The sequence below is a fragment of the Elgaria multicarinata genome, chromosome 8, assembly GCF_023053635.1.
Source record: "Elgaria multicarinata webbii isolate HBS135686 ecotype San Diego chromosome 8, rElgMul1.1.pri, whole genome shotgun sequence".
Taxonomy (NCBI): Eukaryota; Metazoa; Chordata; class Lepidosauria; order Squamata; family Anguidae; genus Elgaria; species Elgaria multicarinata.
The window spans coordinates 59,144,240-59,161,067 of record NC_086178.1 but is presented as its reverse complement, the minus strand read 5'-3'; the positions used below and the strand labels follow the sequence as shown (position 1 = coordinate 59,161,067).

The 16,828-nt window shown below is 44.5% G+C and overlaps 1 protein-coding gene across 1 annotated transcript in view; it reads right to left on the bottom strand.

Moving 5' to 3' along the window:
• NEURL1 (neuralized E3 ubiquitin protein ligase 1) overlaps positions 1-12,947 on the bottom strand; it is a 185,471-nt gene extending 172,524 nt beyond the window's left edge. The window contains exon 1 of the mRNA XM_063132608.1: positions 12,587-12,947. Coding sequence (XP_062988678.1) covers positions 12,587-12,671 — 85 coding nt within the window. The 5' untranslated portion in view covers positions 12,672-12,947. The remainder of the gene's footprint in view (positions 1-12,586) is intronic.
• Positions 12,948-16,828: the final 3,881 nt, after the last annotated feature.

The following is a 16,828-nucleotide window of genomic DNA, read 5'->3' as shown; positions in this document are numbered from 1 at the left end:
GAGACCAAAATACCTTGCGTTGGCCCTGCCTCCTTTTGCCTGAACTCAGTCATGGTCTACTTCCACCACCATTTCCCATGTTGGCAGCCATGGGAAAAGCTGAGAACATGCTGACTCCCAGAAGCTTGGGCACATGCCAAATCAGTCATATGCATGTACCACCACAGGCATGCCACACTGCAAGCAGCCCTAAGTAAGGCTTAACAATGGTGTCCAAAAGAGGAATCCAACACATGATGATGTATGCAAAGAACCAGCTCTGTAGAGGCTGAAATGGCTGGAAAATAGTAAGCCTTTCTCTTGGCTGCCAAACACTGATGCATTTATATATCCCGCCTTTTTTCCCCCTCCAAGGAACCCAAGGCAGCGTACATAATCCTCCTCCTCTCCATTTTATCCTCACAATAACAACCCTGTGAGGTACGTTGGGCGGAGAGTCTGTGACTGGCCCAAAGTCACCCAGTGGGCTTCCATGGCCAAGTGGGAACTAGCACCCGGATCCCCTGACTCCCAGTCCAACACTTTAGCCACTACACCACACTGGCTCATATAATGGCCCACAGTCTTTGAGAGCGGTTAAACTCCCTTTCCTCATTCCCACTCCCCAGCCTGTCTCATACATATGGGGCGTAATCTACCTCTCACTGACTGATAAGGCACATTCTGTTCTGCACTCAAAATATCCCATTGTATTTAAAGCAGAGTCATCCAGTTCCTTGCAATTTGTCACAAGGCTTTCACCTTTACTATATGCATAGGCCTCAAATTTTCCCACAGGCAGAAATGCCCTTTGGTGTGATGAATAACTATGTTCCAAGTTGTGAAGAATTTGCTTTCCTTTTATCAATGGCTTTATTGCTTTTTAGCATATACAATGCAAGATTAGCCTTGCAATCTACTCTGTCAGCAGCTCTCCAGCAGAGGTTGACCCATTACCAGATCCTTTGAGCTGGAAATGCCAGAGATTGAACCTGGGACCTTCTGCATGCAAAGCATGTGCCTCTACCACTGAACTATGGTTCCTCCCCAAAGCTCAGTTATCCCCCATTGACCCTGCCCACAATGCTGATGCCAGGTTTCAGAGGGTCATTGAGCAAAACACCCTTAGGGGACCCCTTATGTTTTATGTATTTTATAATATTTTTGTATACTATGTTGTTCCCCACCTCAATCCAGAGGGAGAGGTGGGTAAGAAATAAATATTTTATTTTATTATTATTGTTATTATTATTAAAATATTATCGCACCTGCCTCTCCATTGCATGGCACCTTCTGAGAGTGGGTAAGTGAGTGTCAGTTGCTGCTGTAGTTCCTCCTTGTCCTCACTGTACACTCACTTACCCTCCTTCCACCACAACAAGGGGAGGGAGCACCAGCTGCCATAACTGCTTGCCTGCTCACATGTCCTCCTCTACGGTAGGGTGGCCATTTATGCATTGCCAAAAATGAGGAATTGCATCATTGAAAAGGATGACAAAGTCTGCCATCCAGGCTCTAAGTGTTGATGGGCAACTTCAAGGCTCCTGCCCCCCCTTTTATGGTCCTTTGTACTGGGCAGTCTATCAAACAGGGGATACCTTCAAACAGAGGACTGCCCTCTGTTGTTATTTTAAAAAAGGACACCTGGACACCCTACACTACAGTGTGTGTGTGTGTGTGTGTAACAGAGAGAGAGAGAGAGAGAGAGCAAGTGTGCAGTGTATGATCATCTTTCTCCTCACACTTGCTGTTCACGTATTTGCTACAGTGCGGTAGCGGGGAATGAGAAGTTCACTAAGGAGGAAGAGTTAATCCAGCCACTGCTGCAAGCTTGCTTTCCCTCTGTCACAGTGAGGGAGCTGGAGTGGGGAGTAGGAATATCAAGGTTGCAAGGATGAGGAGCAGCAACAAGGGGCTCCAGCAGCTGGTAGTGGGCCCTCTGGCCGAGCACAGGCCCTGGTATGTGTCAATAGTGCTGCTTCTGGACCTGGCTGCCCACCACATCCTTAGTGTGGGGCATGTTTTAGGACAGGATTGGTCTGAAGGTATGTCTCCAGATGTTTTGGACTTCAACTCCCAGAAGCCCTTGCCTCCCAGAAGGATGGTCAGGAATGTTGGGAGCTGAAATCCAAATCAACTGGAGATCTGCCTTTTGCCTACCCGTTTTAGGAGACTCAGGGCTTTGCTAGACCTACCTTGGAATCCATGCAGGAGGAGGGGCGAGCCCGTGCTACAAGTAGCACAGGGTATCGCCCCTGTCTACTCGTAAGACACGACAAGCTTCAGGAAGGACCCGTCGCAGCTGCCATTTTTTTTAGTTTTAAAGGGCCATGTGTGCAGGAGCACACCAACGATAAAGGTAAGGTGTGTTTTATAAAAAAAGTGTTCCTCACCCCCCCCAGCTCCAATGTCCCCCCCCCATGGCTCCGTTTTCCCCCATCTCTTCCTGGATCCGTTTCCCCCACCCACCCACGATCTCTGTTTCACCCCCACCCGCGATCTCCGTTTCCCCTCCCACCTGCGATCCCCCACCTGCGATTTCCGTTTTCCCCCCATCCCCCCTGGTTCCGATTCCCCCCCATCCCCCCCCCGGCTCTGATTCCCCCCATCTCCCCACCCTGTCCTGATGGCCGCAGCGCTCCTGCGGAGTGCTGTGCGCCATCCGCAGCCTTTCCCGGCTACTCACGAGTAAATGCGGTAGCCAGGAAAAGCGGCAGAACGGGCTGGACACACAGGGACAAGCCCGGGCCTCGCACCAGGCTAACCCCTCATCTAGCAAATGCCTCAGAGTTCATACACTGGTGGATGAGAGTTGCACTTAGCCCTTGGACACTAGAGATCTAGTCCATACCCAGTGACAGATTCAGGGGGAGATGTTGAGTAAGTCCATTTCAGGCCCTTCCTAGAAACCAGTAAAAACAGTGAGGACAATCAAGTTAAAGATTACAACACACATTGAACCCTAAAGACGCAATCTGTGGTTGGAAGTAAGTCCCACTGGATTCAATGAGATCTATTTTTGAGTAAATACACATAGGTCAGGGTGCGGTTTGCAAGAAGTGCTACCTATGTGGCTACATCTAATAGTAACAACCCTCAATTCAGGACTGCCCCTGCTTTTTCAAAGGAATCCCTTTCAAAATATCACACCACGGAGAACATAACATTTATGCAACTATAACCTAATTCATGTTGTCACCAATGTTTCTGTCCTTTTCCCTCCCCCACTTTAGTCTTATCAACACAGAGAAAAATAGCTGAAACACCGTATTCGTTTCCATCAACAACTTCCAATTTAACACAAGCCTTACTTCAACATGATTATTATCTTTACCTCTCATCACATTGGAGACTTGCATAAACATATATGCAGAAGTCCAGCTTCTGTTCTATCACATGAAGCTATTTTATTTCATATGCAAATGTATTCTGAAGACCTCAAGGGTGCACCTGCATATAAGCTCATAGTGGTTGTACTTCGTTAAAAAAATGAAAATAAAATAAATAACTATTTATTCATTTTTAAAAGAATTAGAGGAAAGAACTGAGAGCTCATAGGTATACAATTTGGTGCTTGCCTTTTAGAAACATTTACAATCAAATTTCACCAAAGCAGTGCCTTTTAAACCCCACTCTGACCAATTCTATGTGTATATTAATTCTTTAAAACTTTCCCAGCAAACTTGCAAGCTGGGAACAGATTGGAAATGGAGACCATATGTCTTTTCATACCATCCCATGTGCCCAAGGGACAGTGAGCCACTCAATATTGTTCTATTTCAAAATACCAAGATAGAAAACTACTCTGCATATATTTCAATATGCTTCAGGCTACTGTCTAATAAATTGATGGAATTCCTAGCTTCAGCTAATTTAGTTGGCAATTTTTAGTGTCAACCTCAAAAATGGAGGAAGTGCTTATTACAGAAGGTATCTGAGATACAATTCTATTATCCAAAAACCTTTGTTTTAAGAATTAAGGCTCTTAAAAATTCAGTCATGTATCTAAAAGCATTGAGGCTCCCATCTTAAATTCTGCATTACGTAAGCAGTAAAGATTTTGGACCGTATCATTGTTTGCTTATAGGTTAAGTTCCATGTATCTATCTTTTGCATTGGGCTTTTATCCCTAATCTTCTTCCTTTTCAGTTTGGGGGAAACACCAAAGGTAGGTTCAGTGCTGTATAAACATTTAATATAATACTTGCTTGTAAATTCTAAACTTTTAATTCTGACAACTTACCTCTTGCAAGGCTTATCTTAAACTACGGATCCCAGTCCTGTGCATATTTAAACAAAAGTAAAACAAGCAAATGTAATATTTGGGCATTATTCGAATCTAAAATTTGTAGGCTTATACTGGTCTGTTTATAAATTTTAAACTTTTTAATTCTAATAATCAACTATTTGTAATGCTTATCTTACACTGCTGGTCCCAATTATATGCTTGTTTAAATAAGTAAAACAAGAAAAAGCTACTATTCAGGCATTAGTAGTAGGACAAAGATTCGTTCTCTTCATAACTTCTAAATATTTTAATTATTTTAAAATAGAGATAACCTCTACCAAAGTCAAATGTCATGCATGCTTACCCATAAATGTCAGGCTTACCTTCTCCTTTCTGTTGATGACCTGTGCACCTGATAATGTCCAAGCTGTTGCTGCATTGCTTGCTCACCCCATTTTATTTTCTTCTCTCCATCCTGTATGTGTGCTTTCTTCCCCACATATATAACCCTAATAACCTGTGCAGCTCTTCCAAACCCAAATGAAAGCATATGGAGAAAGCAGGAGGTTGCTGTGTATTTGTTTGCCCACTGTCCAAATATATGTCCCCAGCTTTGGAATTACCCCCAACCTGGAGAAGAATAGAGTTCAGGGATAAAAGTCCAAGGCAAACTATGGGTGTAAACACATTATATGAGACTGTCCATCAAATATCTTCACTGCTTACATGATGTAGCACATATTTTTTGGTGCATGAATGAATTTTCACGAGCCTTAACTCTTCCCTTAAACTAAAGGTTTTGATCCTGGAATGTTCTTTTCTTTTTTTGAAAAGGGAATTTACTTAATTACTTGAGCCCTCCTGTTTGAAGATGGTGGTGACAAATTTATCCTAACAACAGCTCAGGAGTAATTGCTTTTATACAACAAGTTAGAATACTCAGGGGTTGGCAGCTTGCAGCCCTCTAGATGACTTGGCCTACAATTCCCACCGGCCCTAATCAACACAGCTAATGATGAGGGCTGATGGAATTTGCAGGCCAAACATCTGGAGGGCCACAAGTTGCCCACCCTAGATATATTATCTCAGTAATCCTTTCTCCTTAAGGAAAGCCACTTATCCACAGACAACAAATCAGTGAATCAGTAGCAGAGAACTCAAAATCCATGGACAACAGAACACTCGAGAAAGTGGGCCAAGAAACACCTACAAGATGGAGAAGGTGAAGATGGAGAAGGATGGAGAAGTCCAATAATATAGACCAGACTTCCCCAACCTGGTACCCTCCAGATATCTTTGGTTACAACTCCCAACATCACCATCAGCTAGAACTGGGAGCTAGAACTGGAGGGCACCAGGTTGAGGAAGACTGGTGTAGAGAGCTTCAAGGTTCAGGGTAAACCTCTACTACAACACACAGTAGGGAAGTTCACACACCCAGTGAAATGTAGCAGGTTGCCTTTGGATCTAGATGCCTAGCAAGCTGCACATGCAGCCTGCAAAGTCTTTAGAACAGAACAAGTTAGGGAGACTGAACCCCTTTTCTGTTCCCAGTTGTTTTTAGGGCTGGACCGCAAAATGGACTCCATATCCATGACAAATCCTCTGCTAGTTAGTGGAATAGGGGTATAAACCTCCCTCACTTGTTGATCTGCCTTTCTCCATCTCTGCCTCCAATGTGGGTCTTCTCCTCCATCTTCTCTTCCTTGTCCTGAAGTTGCTATTTGAAACTCAAGAGTCACACAGAGACCAGCTGGGGATCTACACTAGTATATGAAATGTTGTTTTTACAGTCATTGAACGTTTTGTTTTTGAACGATTTAAAACGTAGTAGTTTTTAAAACGTTTACTTACTTTTCTCTTTCCGTGGGACTGCATTCCTTTTGGCCACACTAAGAAAATAAATCCGTTTGTTCTATCCCCATCTGCCATTTTCCCCTCCCACTTCCTCTTCTCTCCGAGACAATCCTCCACCTACAAACAATCCCGTAAGCAGCTTCCCAAAAGTGTAACTTTTGTTTCTGCACTTTCTGCAAAAGTGCAAAAGTGTCTGCAGAAAAGAGGCTTGAAAAAAAAAAACGGCTCCAACTTTGGGCACGGAAATTACATAAACATGTCCCCAGGAATGCGGTTGGTTAATTAAGAACTACAGGAAACCCATTTAATACGATGAAACCTGCCACATCATACCAAATAGAACGACTTATTTCAGAGAAATTCAAAATAAAAACTGAAGAACAGACAACAATAAAACATCACAATCTGAACATCATGTGGCGTAATACTACCAAACGCACACTTAAAAACGGTAAGACACGTTCTAACTTGACTAGTGTAGATTCACATGACACAACAGCCCACCGTGGCTTAATTTACCTGTAGGGACTATCACATTGGCATGTTGTGCAAATCCAGGCGAGAGAGGTTGTTTGAGGGTGCAAATAACCCACAGCTCATTTGAGGGTTATTTAGGGCTGCCCTCTCCTCCCTTCCATCTTCATTGTGTAAAAAAACTTTGCTCTCCGTTCTCTTTTCAATGTGTAAAATGGCAACTTTTAAACCCCTTAACGTTAAAACTACAGAATGAATTTTTATCAATCTAATAAAAAGCACACAATAGCAGATTTTTTTTAATCACTTCAGTCTTCAAAAAGATAACTCAATGATTTATGATTTAATGCCTCCCAAAAATACTTGGACACAAAAGTTCCTTACTCCTTCAGCCAAAATGTTTAAACTTCTGTAATTCAGCCATTCTTCAACTAACCAATTTCTCAGGATGAATCATCTAGCTATACTTGGGCTCCAAAGGAGGAATACGAGCCACTACTTATAATAGAGTGATGTTGCAGGGGAAAAGAGATGGGACAAAATAAATTTAAATGTAGTTTACTCTAAATAGATTGATGTTTGTATCACTCTAGCATTTATTCTCAACTTTGGAGCCTGATACATGACTGCTTACACAAGAAGAAGCTGGTTCCCGTAACTCAGTGTGTCTTACAGTCATGCCTGAGGTGATTCAGGTGTGGGTATATTCTAGGGTGACCAACTGTCAGGATTTCCCCGGATTTGTCCTGTTTTTTGTTCTTTCCATGGTGTCAGGGGGGATTTTCTATAATTTTCAATAATGTCCTGGAATGACACACCTTCCCCTTTAAGGCTGCCATTAGCATGGCAGGAGGGAATGACATGCTTTCTTGAGGCACATCATTCCCCCACCCTGAGCTCCAATTGAGGTCTTAAAGGGGAAAGTGGGTCATTCGTGGACATTATAGAAAAGGCCCCAATTGGAGTGGATGGTGGTGGGGCAGAATGAAATCCTTTCCCCTCCTCCACTCCAATCGGCTTCTTTAAGGTGGCGGGGGAATAACGTACTTTCTGCAGGACTCAGAAAGCTGGGATCCCCACACACACACTAGGTGTCCTATACACACTATATAACAGGTAGGGTGACCATATGAAAAGGAGGACAGGGCTCCTGTATCTTTAACAGTAATGTAGAACAGGGAATTGCAGCCGGTGTCAATTGAAGTGGGTGAAATTCCCCATTCATCACAACAGTTAAAGCTACACTAACTATAGTAGAGTGGCCAGATACAAAAGAGGGCAGGGCTTCTGCAGCTTTAACTGTGTTGATGAAGAGAGAATTCAACCCTCTTCAATTGACACCTGCTGAAATTCCCTTTTCTACATTACAGTTAAAGATACAGGAGCCCTGTCCTCCTTTTCATATGGTCACCCTAATAACAGGTTTGTCTTAATTGTGTGCTGTGAAATTAGACATGTGACCAAGGCCATGTTTGGGTGGGCACGCCCCCTTTGGGGGCTGGGCATGTTGGTGGGCACGCCCCCTTGGGGCAGCCATGTTGTCCTCCTTTTTGGTTTCCAAAATATGGTCACCCTAGTATATTCACCCTTCTCCCTCAGGGTTCTCAATCATTGGTTATCTGTATAGATCTCCCATAGAGGGATCTTGGTGCTTGGCACCCTCAGAGCTCACAGATAAACAAATGTTTTCTAAAGGACGATGACAGGGCTGACTCCAGGATTGAGGGGCCTCTCAGGACTGCCTTTTGATGGCTCCACCTCTTAGGTCAGTGGGCCCCAAAGAGTTACAAGTTAGCAGCAGTGACAGAAGTGCTCTGGTCACTTCCAGGTAAGAGCTGCCATTTAAATCCCCCATAATATCCAGATGTAGTGTTGCTCTGCAGTACTGTGGGAAATTTAAATGGCAACTCCCTGACCCAGCTTCCCAATGCAGTCAGGGAAAAGGAAGGAGAAAAAAATAAATAAATGCAAGGAAGGAAGCTGCAGCAAGAAAGGAGAGGGGAAGGGGAGGGGGAGAGAGAGAGAGAGAGAGAGAGAGAGGAAGGAAGGTAGGTAGGTAGGTAGGTAGGTAGGTAGGTCAGAGAGAGAGAGAAGCCAGTAAGAAGCATACACAAGCACAGAGTGCACAGTCATGCACACACAAACACAGAGGGCCTATTCAGACAACATGCTAAGCCATGGTTAGGCTGCTAACCCTTTTGCAGCAATAGTTAGTGTGTTTAAACCATAGTTATGTAGCCACCGTGGTTAGGAATGGTTCACATGACACACTAAGCCATAATGTTTAGCTCAAAATCCTTAACCACTGTGGCTTAGCATGTAGTCTGAATGAGATCAGAGAAAGGGGGTGTTCCCAACATTCTTGTGATTGCCGCCCCTTTCAGCATCCTGATGTAACCTCTTGTACATGTATGATAGATCTGACTGAATGTATTCTATTAACTCTCTGATGTTTTCAAGGGACCAGAAAAGTCAAAAAGGGCCTCCTCACATCTCCATCTTCAGCAGCAGGAGTCACAGACACAGGTAGTCTTAGTAGCCAGCCAAAATTTGTACACCCCATCAACCCTGCCCTTCCCAAAAGGGGAGAAGTGGGGCCTCGAGTATAATGTAGAGTCTTGGAGATGCTCTGAGCACCTTGGAGCTCCAATATGACTGCAGCCTAGACAAGCCCCCATCTTCCTTCCCAGGTCTGAGCTGGGATTGGGTGGTAGAGAGTTTGTCCCTACACCAAGCAGGATATAGCACCATGAAAGCAGCATGAAATATATAAGAGTATATAAGAGGCAGGAGCCACACCAAACAGGATACAGAGGTATGAAAGCAGTAAATGGTATTTGTCATGGGCCCCAACAGTTGTCAGTGCACTTCAATACCGCTATAAAGCAATAGCGTGGCTCCTGCCTCTTATATACTGCTTTCATAGTGCTGTATCCTGCTTTGTGTGGATCTGGCCCCAGTTTCCCTGAGTTACAGAGAGGCTCAGTAGGAGTTGGATGAAATTCCATGCCCTTCTCCCATGCCTGAAGAAAGGCAGAGACCTTCCCTCTAAGGCAGAAATGTTGAACCTCTTTCAGCCTGAGGGCCAAATTCAGGCCCATTGCTTTTATGAGGCTTTCTTTCTATCCTGGCTGATTTCCCTGCTATTCCCTCTTTTACCTGGACCAGGGGTGTGGATCTTGTGGTTCTCTAAAGGTTGTTGGACTGCAACTTCAGCTATGCTGACTAGAAATGATGGGAGTTGTAGGCCAGGATGTCTGGAGAACCACACGTTCCCCACCCCTGGCCTAGATCTTAGCAGGTGAATTCCCCCTGAGGCCCGTGATTCAAGACCTGTTATTTGATTGTCACGACTACCGTTTAGAGAAACTATAACTTAAAAGAATCTGGAGCATGCCATTTTACAAGCAAGGTTCAAATACACAAATCTCTCCAAAACATCTGACATGTGAAGGGTAAGCTTCCTGCATAGCTATTCACGCCTCAGCATCTTGTAAAAATTGTCCAGCCACCTAATGACATTCATGATCATGTCATTAGAACCTGATGATCTTCAGAGGATCTGCCTATGACCAAAGTCATGGCTCTGCTTCTGGCTGGCCATTTTTAAAGCTTTTTAAATGCACAGGACCAGCAAGAAGTGAAAAAGATTCAATGGGGAAAGATGACACTATCTTTTCATCTAGAAGGTTGCAAGAACTACAAGGCTCTACATCTCTTGACCACTACAGTTTTTACAGGCATGGAGCTCTTTGAGCATTCATAAGGCTGAGCAAAAAAAAAAGGTGGGGGGAAAGATCACTGCTACCAGTTATGGTGAGGTCATCTGCAGAAAGAAGTGAGACAGCCTTCTTTTAAGGATAATACAGCTCCAACAATTGCCAAAGCCATGAGGACTTCTCCATCCTTCCCAATTTGAAATGCATCTTCAGTTAAAATATATGTCCCAAAACGAAACAAAACGGTGTGACATTCATACTTTTGTGCCTCCAAAGCATTTTACAGGAACCTGTCAAATCTAATCAAGCTTGTTTATTCTGCATGTAAATGTAGGACCTGAGGCAATCCTCTTTCAAAAAAGACAGAAAAAGCACATATTGTCCCTGGCAGTTACTTGGCAGGGCGTGGTGCGTGTTGTTGTTTTTTTAAAAAAAATACAACAAAATGCAAAGCTTACTTAACTCTTCATTTCAATCATTATAGCATTTAAACCACTCAAGAAGCATTTTGCTTCTTTTTTTCCCAGCAGGAGAAACAGCACAGCAACCAAACCCAGTTAAAATGGGGTGGGATGTGAATCCAAAAAACCGAACACGCTATAGGAAAGTAAACGGAATCAGGTGACTCTAAACTGCATCTCAGTGTAAGCTAGCAATAACAAATGATTAAGAGGTGCCCATTCTGCCTACAGACTGTAAATTTTGCTTAAGTTTGCTCCAGTAAAATTTCCAGTTGACAGGCTTGTTCTTAAGATAAAGCTTTCCTGGCAGTTTACAATTGAATACCAACTACTGCAGCATCGTCTGTGCTTTCATATTTGCGTTGATAGGGAATGATGGGTCTCTCGGTAGGGTTCAGCTGCCCCCTCCTTACACGTCTAATTTTAAACACAGCAATTGTCTGCCCTGAATTTCTGTCTGACTCAGTCCATGCTGGGATCCTATGCCTCCTTGGCCATCATTGGCAGAACTAAACAAAAACTACTGCTAATAATCTTGAGGACAGGCAAGAGCGTCATCGAATAACTGAGAAGAAAACCTAATTTCAATATAAGTATTACTAAATGAAGTATTTCTCAATAACATTCTGTCATCCTCTGTCCTTCTATAGTGGTTTTCATGAAACATTGATACACATTTTATGACATGCACGAATGAAGCAACATGCCTGAAAGAGATTTGAAACAGCAACAAAACTGTGGCTACTGGAACATCACTCTTGTGGTATGCATTGAAATCTCTATACTATACAGTACTGGTCCAAGTAAATAGATGGAAACGCTTTTTAAATGGGAGACTGGCTACGATCCAAAAATCACTTATCCAGGGATACTTGCATTTAAATCACTTTAGTCCCATTCATTTCATGGAACTAATACACTCTGGCTTAACTATTTTGTGGACCAGGCAGCAAATTCTGCTCTGAGGTGCCCAAGAATGCAGCAGGCCAAAGTGAGCACAGGTGATTCGATCTTCATCCCTTTAGACTTGCAAGTAAATCCACTGGGGACTATATATGTGAGTAGTCCAAAATGAAATATTTTTAAACAAGAGAGAACCTCAAAATGATTATAACACTAATTGGATCTGAACTACAACCACAAAGATCAGTATACTACTAATACACATAAAATTTGTCATTCCCTAAAATGGATCCATCCTTCTACTCCAAAAGCTGACATTTCTGGGGTAACCAAGACAACAGCAGCTGCAGTATACTCATTCAGAAGTAAAACACTGGAAGCTACTTATATTGCCTAGCATCTTAAAAGATGTTCTTCTCTCATCCTCCATTTCCTTTAAATTCTTCTTACTGTGGGTTTTAAACCCCTGTTTTCCATAACTGAAGAAAGGGAGATGGGATGTAAACCAATTTATCACCTTTATCCTCACAGCATTTATTTGGGAGTAAAAAAAAAACTGATTTCATAGACATAAAATTGCAAATAAAATTATTTCATGAGAGGAATAAGAGGACCCCTCTATCTGTCTTTGTGCTGGGGTGTGTGCCTTGTATTACAAAGGATGCAACTAGTCCACATTGTACAAAAGGATTCTTGGTCAAGTGCTTAAAAATCAAAGCAATCTTCTTCACAGTGGGTGGGGTATTTCCAGGTGGCTTTAGCTGCTATCCCTGTACCAATACAGAACATAAAGCCATAGGATGGGGGTGAGGAAATAGTATTCAAGTGAGCACTGAGACTACAGCGATGATTGAGTGGAATCACCATAATGGTCCAAACTTTAGAGGGAGAAGAGGGACTACATCTTGTGTTCCAGGGATCTAAACAAGAAATCCAGGAAGAGACAGGGCTGCTGCGCCTCTTACCTTTGAGATGCTGATGATGGACCCTGTGGAACCGGCTCGGATTGCCCCTAGGCAGTGCTGGGATGCTGGAGAAGCTGTTCCCCATGGCATCGAAAGGAAGCCAACAGCTGGAAGGTGACAACAGCTGGAAGGCTCTGTGGGTTTGTGCTGCTGGCCAGGGCGAGGTGGAGAAGGGAGGGGAGCAAGGGGCTGGGCTCTCCCCTCCCTCTCCTAGTCCTTCCTCCTCTCCCTTCTCGCTGTCACTTTCGCTCCAGAAGCCCCCTTTGTCTCCTCTTCGTCATAGATGGTCCTTCACTTGGGCTTGGTCCTCGTCGCCCAGGTTGGGGTGGGAAAAGAATGAGGAGTGGCTGCCTCTTGGGCGAACAGCGCGGAAGAGCGTTGCTCTCCTCCCTCGGGGAGTTCAGGTTGATTCCCTTGCTAATCCTCCTTCCCAGCCCTGCTTCTCCCTTTGTGTCGCTCTCATCCCCCACCCCACCCCACCTCTCTCTCTCTCTCTCTCTCTCCTCCTACTTCTGTCTGCCTCACTCCATAGACTTTACCTTGCCTAGGCAATGCAAGAGGATGGATGTCATCGTGCTGCTGCTGCTGCAGCACCCACTCTCGCCCCCGCCCTGGCTCAGCCGCAGCTGCTGAAACATGGTCCCCCCTCCTGATCCTTCGACCGCCACCCCCACTTCTTCCCTATCTGGGGGCTGCGGCGGACTGGCTCCCCTTTCGTATCTGGTTGTTATGGTGACAGCTGCCTCCTCAGTCACTTAAGGAGCCCGATGAGTCACGTGGGCAACCAGATGTGCCACCTCTGGCGCGGGAGGCGGGGCAAAGGGGCGTCCTAGTGCACGCCTTCTCTCCCCCCCTACCTTTCTCGGGCTCAAGAAGCGCCGGGCCCAACAGGTAGCGTCGGAGGGGGCCGCCGCTGCCGCGTGGCTATACAATCAGCGTGTGCGGTGCGAAGCTACCCGTTTCTCCAGCGCGTCTTGGAGGATAAAGGTCGTGTGCGCGAGCGGCAATTCCAGACGCGTTTCGGAGGAGACGCAGGGAAAAGGAGAGGGTGCGTGGCGCGCCCACTCAGGCCTCGGCGGTGCGGTTAAGTGCGGAAGAGGGGCGTGTGAGCGAGCGTCTGCACGGACGCATTTCTGCAGGAAGAGGCTCCAAGAGAAAGGGGCGCCGGTGTATACGCCCTGGGATAAGGGCGCGCGAGGTGGCCGCTGGCTGCACTCCCGAGGAAAGAGCACGTGTGTGCGCGTGGACACACAGAAAGGAAGCTCGTGTCCTGTGCATGCGTAATTTTTGTGAACCGCCCAGAGAGCTTCGGCTATTGGGCGGTATAGAAATGCAACAAATAAATGCGTTAGGTAGGGGCAGACTCGCGAAGTGCCTGGGTGCGAGTGCCCAGCAGTAGTGATGAGGGACACAAGAGAGCACGTGGGCGCTCTCCTAAAATATTTCTCTGCTACCCCATTCGCTCCCCCAGCTTTCAGTCATAGTATAATAAGGTCTTCTATATAGCACGGATTAAATCCTTACTTCCCTAATAGTAATTGCCACCCCCTTGTGGTGTACTCAAGGAATGGGGGCTGTATTGTCCATCTACTGCCTAAGGCTCCACTTTCAATCGCAGGCATCCCCAGGTAGGGCTAGGAAAGAATTCAGTCAGTGTGCAACAATATTTGACTACAAGGTCTGACTCAGTAGAAGGCAGCTTCCTAAGTTCCTCTGTACATGAGTGGAAAATTCTTGCTTCTCTATCATTGCACAGTAAAGGAAGGCATGTACCTAGGCATCTGTGTGTATCATATGGCTGTACAAGTGGCAGAGAGGAGAGTTCAGGACTTTACAATAGCATTCCACCAACAGCATAGTCCTGAAGCATTCCAAATCTTTGGGAGAGTCCCCCTGACTTCAGGAGGATCTGGTTTGCAACAAAAATGTGGCAAAAGACAAAGATTTTTGCATGGGTGCAACTGGATTTTCATAGGTATATCTCATGGGAGTTAGAAAGTGTGCAGTGCTGTTACTGGTAAATGTTCAAAGTAGCCTTCTCTACACATTGCAGTGCACATTATAAAATTATCTTCTACACCAGCCAATAGCCAACCCCAGGTAAGTAACAGAAGTTGCAAGTATATATATATGCAGTTGTATACTTCCTTATTGCATATGTAAAAGCATATACTTCAGAAATTCTGGGAAGGTAATGCATGTAACCCTCAGACTCTGGAATCGAAAGAGGCAAAACGTCAAACCATTTGACCTGTCAAGAATTGTCCATGCAACCCAGACCACTCTCTGTGACAAGCGGAGAGCAGGTGTACTTGCTAAGTACGCATGCTGTGGATGCAGATCATTCCAGATGACTGAAGCTTGCTTGTGCCGGAGGAAAGCCCTAAAGTCCTCTGGGGACCAGGCTGTGTCTGTTATACAGTATGAGCACCGTGATCACACTAAGCATATGCCTGTTGCTTTACACATCCGTTATTCTGTGCAGATGTGGGGAAGGAAAGCATTTTCCAATACCTTCAGACAGTATGAACATGTAGTATAAATTTTAACCCCATATTTCACAATACAAGGACATTTCTCAAAGTTTTTAAAGTGGTGTGTGGTACAGGGTGCCAGAAATAAATAACAGAATTTGGTATTTTATCTTAAGTAGTTTTAATATATGCCCTGGGTTTTTCTGCAGAATATTAAACTCCAGGGCAAAACACCTTGACCAAATGGAAGATTCAAGCTGTCCTACAGTCCAGAACATGTTTCCAGTCAAAACCCCGGCAACTTCTCAAAATAGAATGAGCTGGGAAGACCCTCAGATATGAGTCAATCCTCTCCTTTCTCTAATGTTTCCCCACTATCATCAACACCATCTCCTGTGTTTATTAGGAATCCCTGATTTGTCTCAAAAGAACCTCAGGATTCCCTAAAGACAGTTTGAAAATGGGAGTATACATACACAGCTCTTTTGCACACTACAGTATACACCAGCCTTCCCCAATATGGTGCACTGCAAGTGTTTTGGACTACAATTCTCATCACGCCCAGGCAGCATCATTAATGGTCAGTGCTGATGGGAGTTGTCACACACGAAGAAACAATGTGGTGACTTCGGAACAAAGGGAAAAGTTGTGGTAAATCAACATTTTCAAAAAGCTCAGTTTGGGGGGAAAGTCCGTAGTGGCTGCAAGTTGGCAGCTGCATCGTATAAACAATGCAGCACCACTGCGCAGTCACAACGGGGTAAATAGGGCATGTAGAGACCTCCCTGGAGAGGAATTTGGGAGGAAAGCACCATGTAGGACATGGGCAGGGGTTAAGCACCCCCTTCTTCCCTCCCTTGTTGCTTCTCCATGGCAAATTACCCCCTTCTAAGGACACTTTACAGCAGGGAAGGGAAACAAGACCACTCCATCAGCCCAGTTGAAAGATCAGCTGACTTTGGCTTTCGCATAACTATCACCTAGTAGCAGCTATTCCATTGGGTGTTACAATGAGAGAGATTGAAAGCAGGATTATTTCATCTGCTCTGTTGAGAGACCAGCTCCTATTGGTTCCCCTTCTGCCTGAAATAATTCCATCCAGCTGGTTGTTAATAAGAGCTCTGTAATTTTAAGAATGTGTCCCTAAATTTGCTGTCTTTTCCCCCCTCTTCCCTCCCCTCCCAATTTTGCGATGTACTTTTTAGATTGGGAGACTTTTAAGCTGAAGTGCAGCGTTAAAATGCTTTAAATAAAAGAAATGAATTGGGCTAACATTACACACAGCTTAATTATGCTGTGTAATTTGGCTATAAGATACAGGAACAACAAAAATGCTACATGGGGAGCTAAATCCTCTGTTTGCTATCTGAACTGTGAGCTACCTTACCTTCACTGTTGATCTGTATGTTCTTTCAAAAATGAAATCATATTTATTTTTAAAGTACATTTAAAATGCCTGCACTTTCTGTGTAGAGGTTGCTTTTTAAGGTTCACATAAGTACTATATCTGAAATCAAGTGCACTTTTACATACGATGGTATGCATTTTGCATATACTAAAAGAAAGGAAAGACCATGGAGTTTTGGCATGGATCAGTTCATGTGCAGAGTTTCCCTTAGCCCTGTGGTGATTCAGATAGTATCCATGGCTTTGGGTGGAATTTGGAGCAGGAAGTTAGCACCTTTTGAATATACAGAGCCAGATCGTACATTTCAATGATGCAAATCTTCCACTACCCAAATAGAAGCCTCCCTCTGGAAATGCAGAA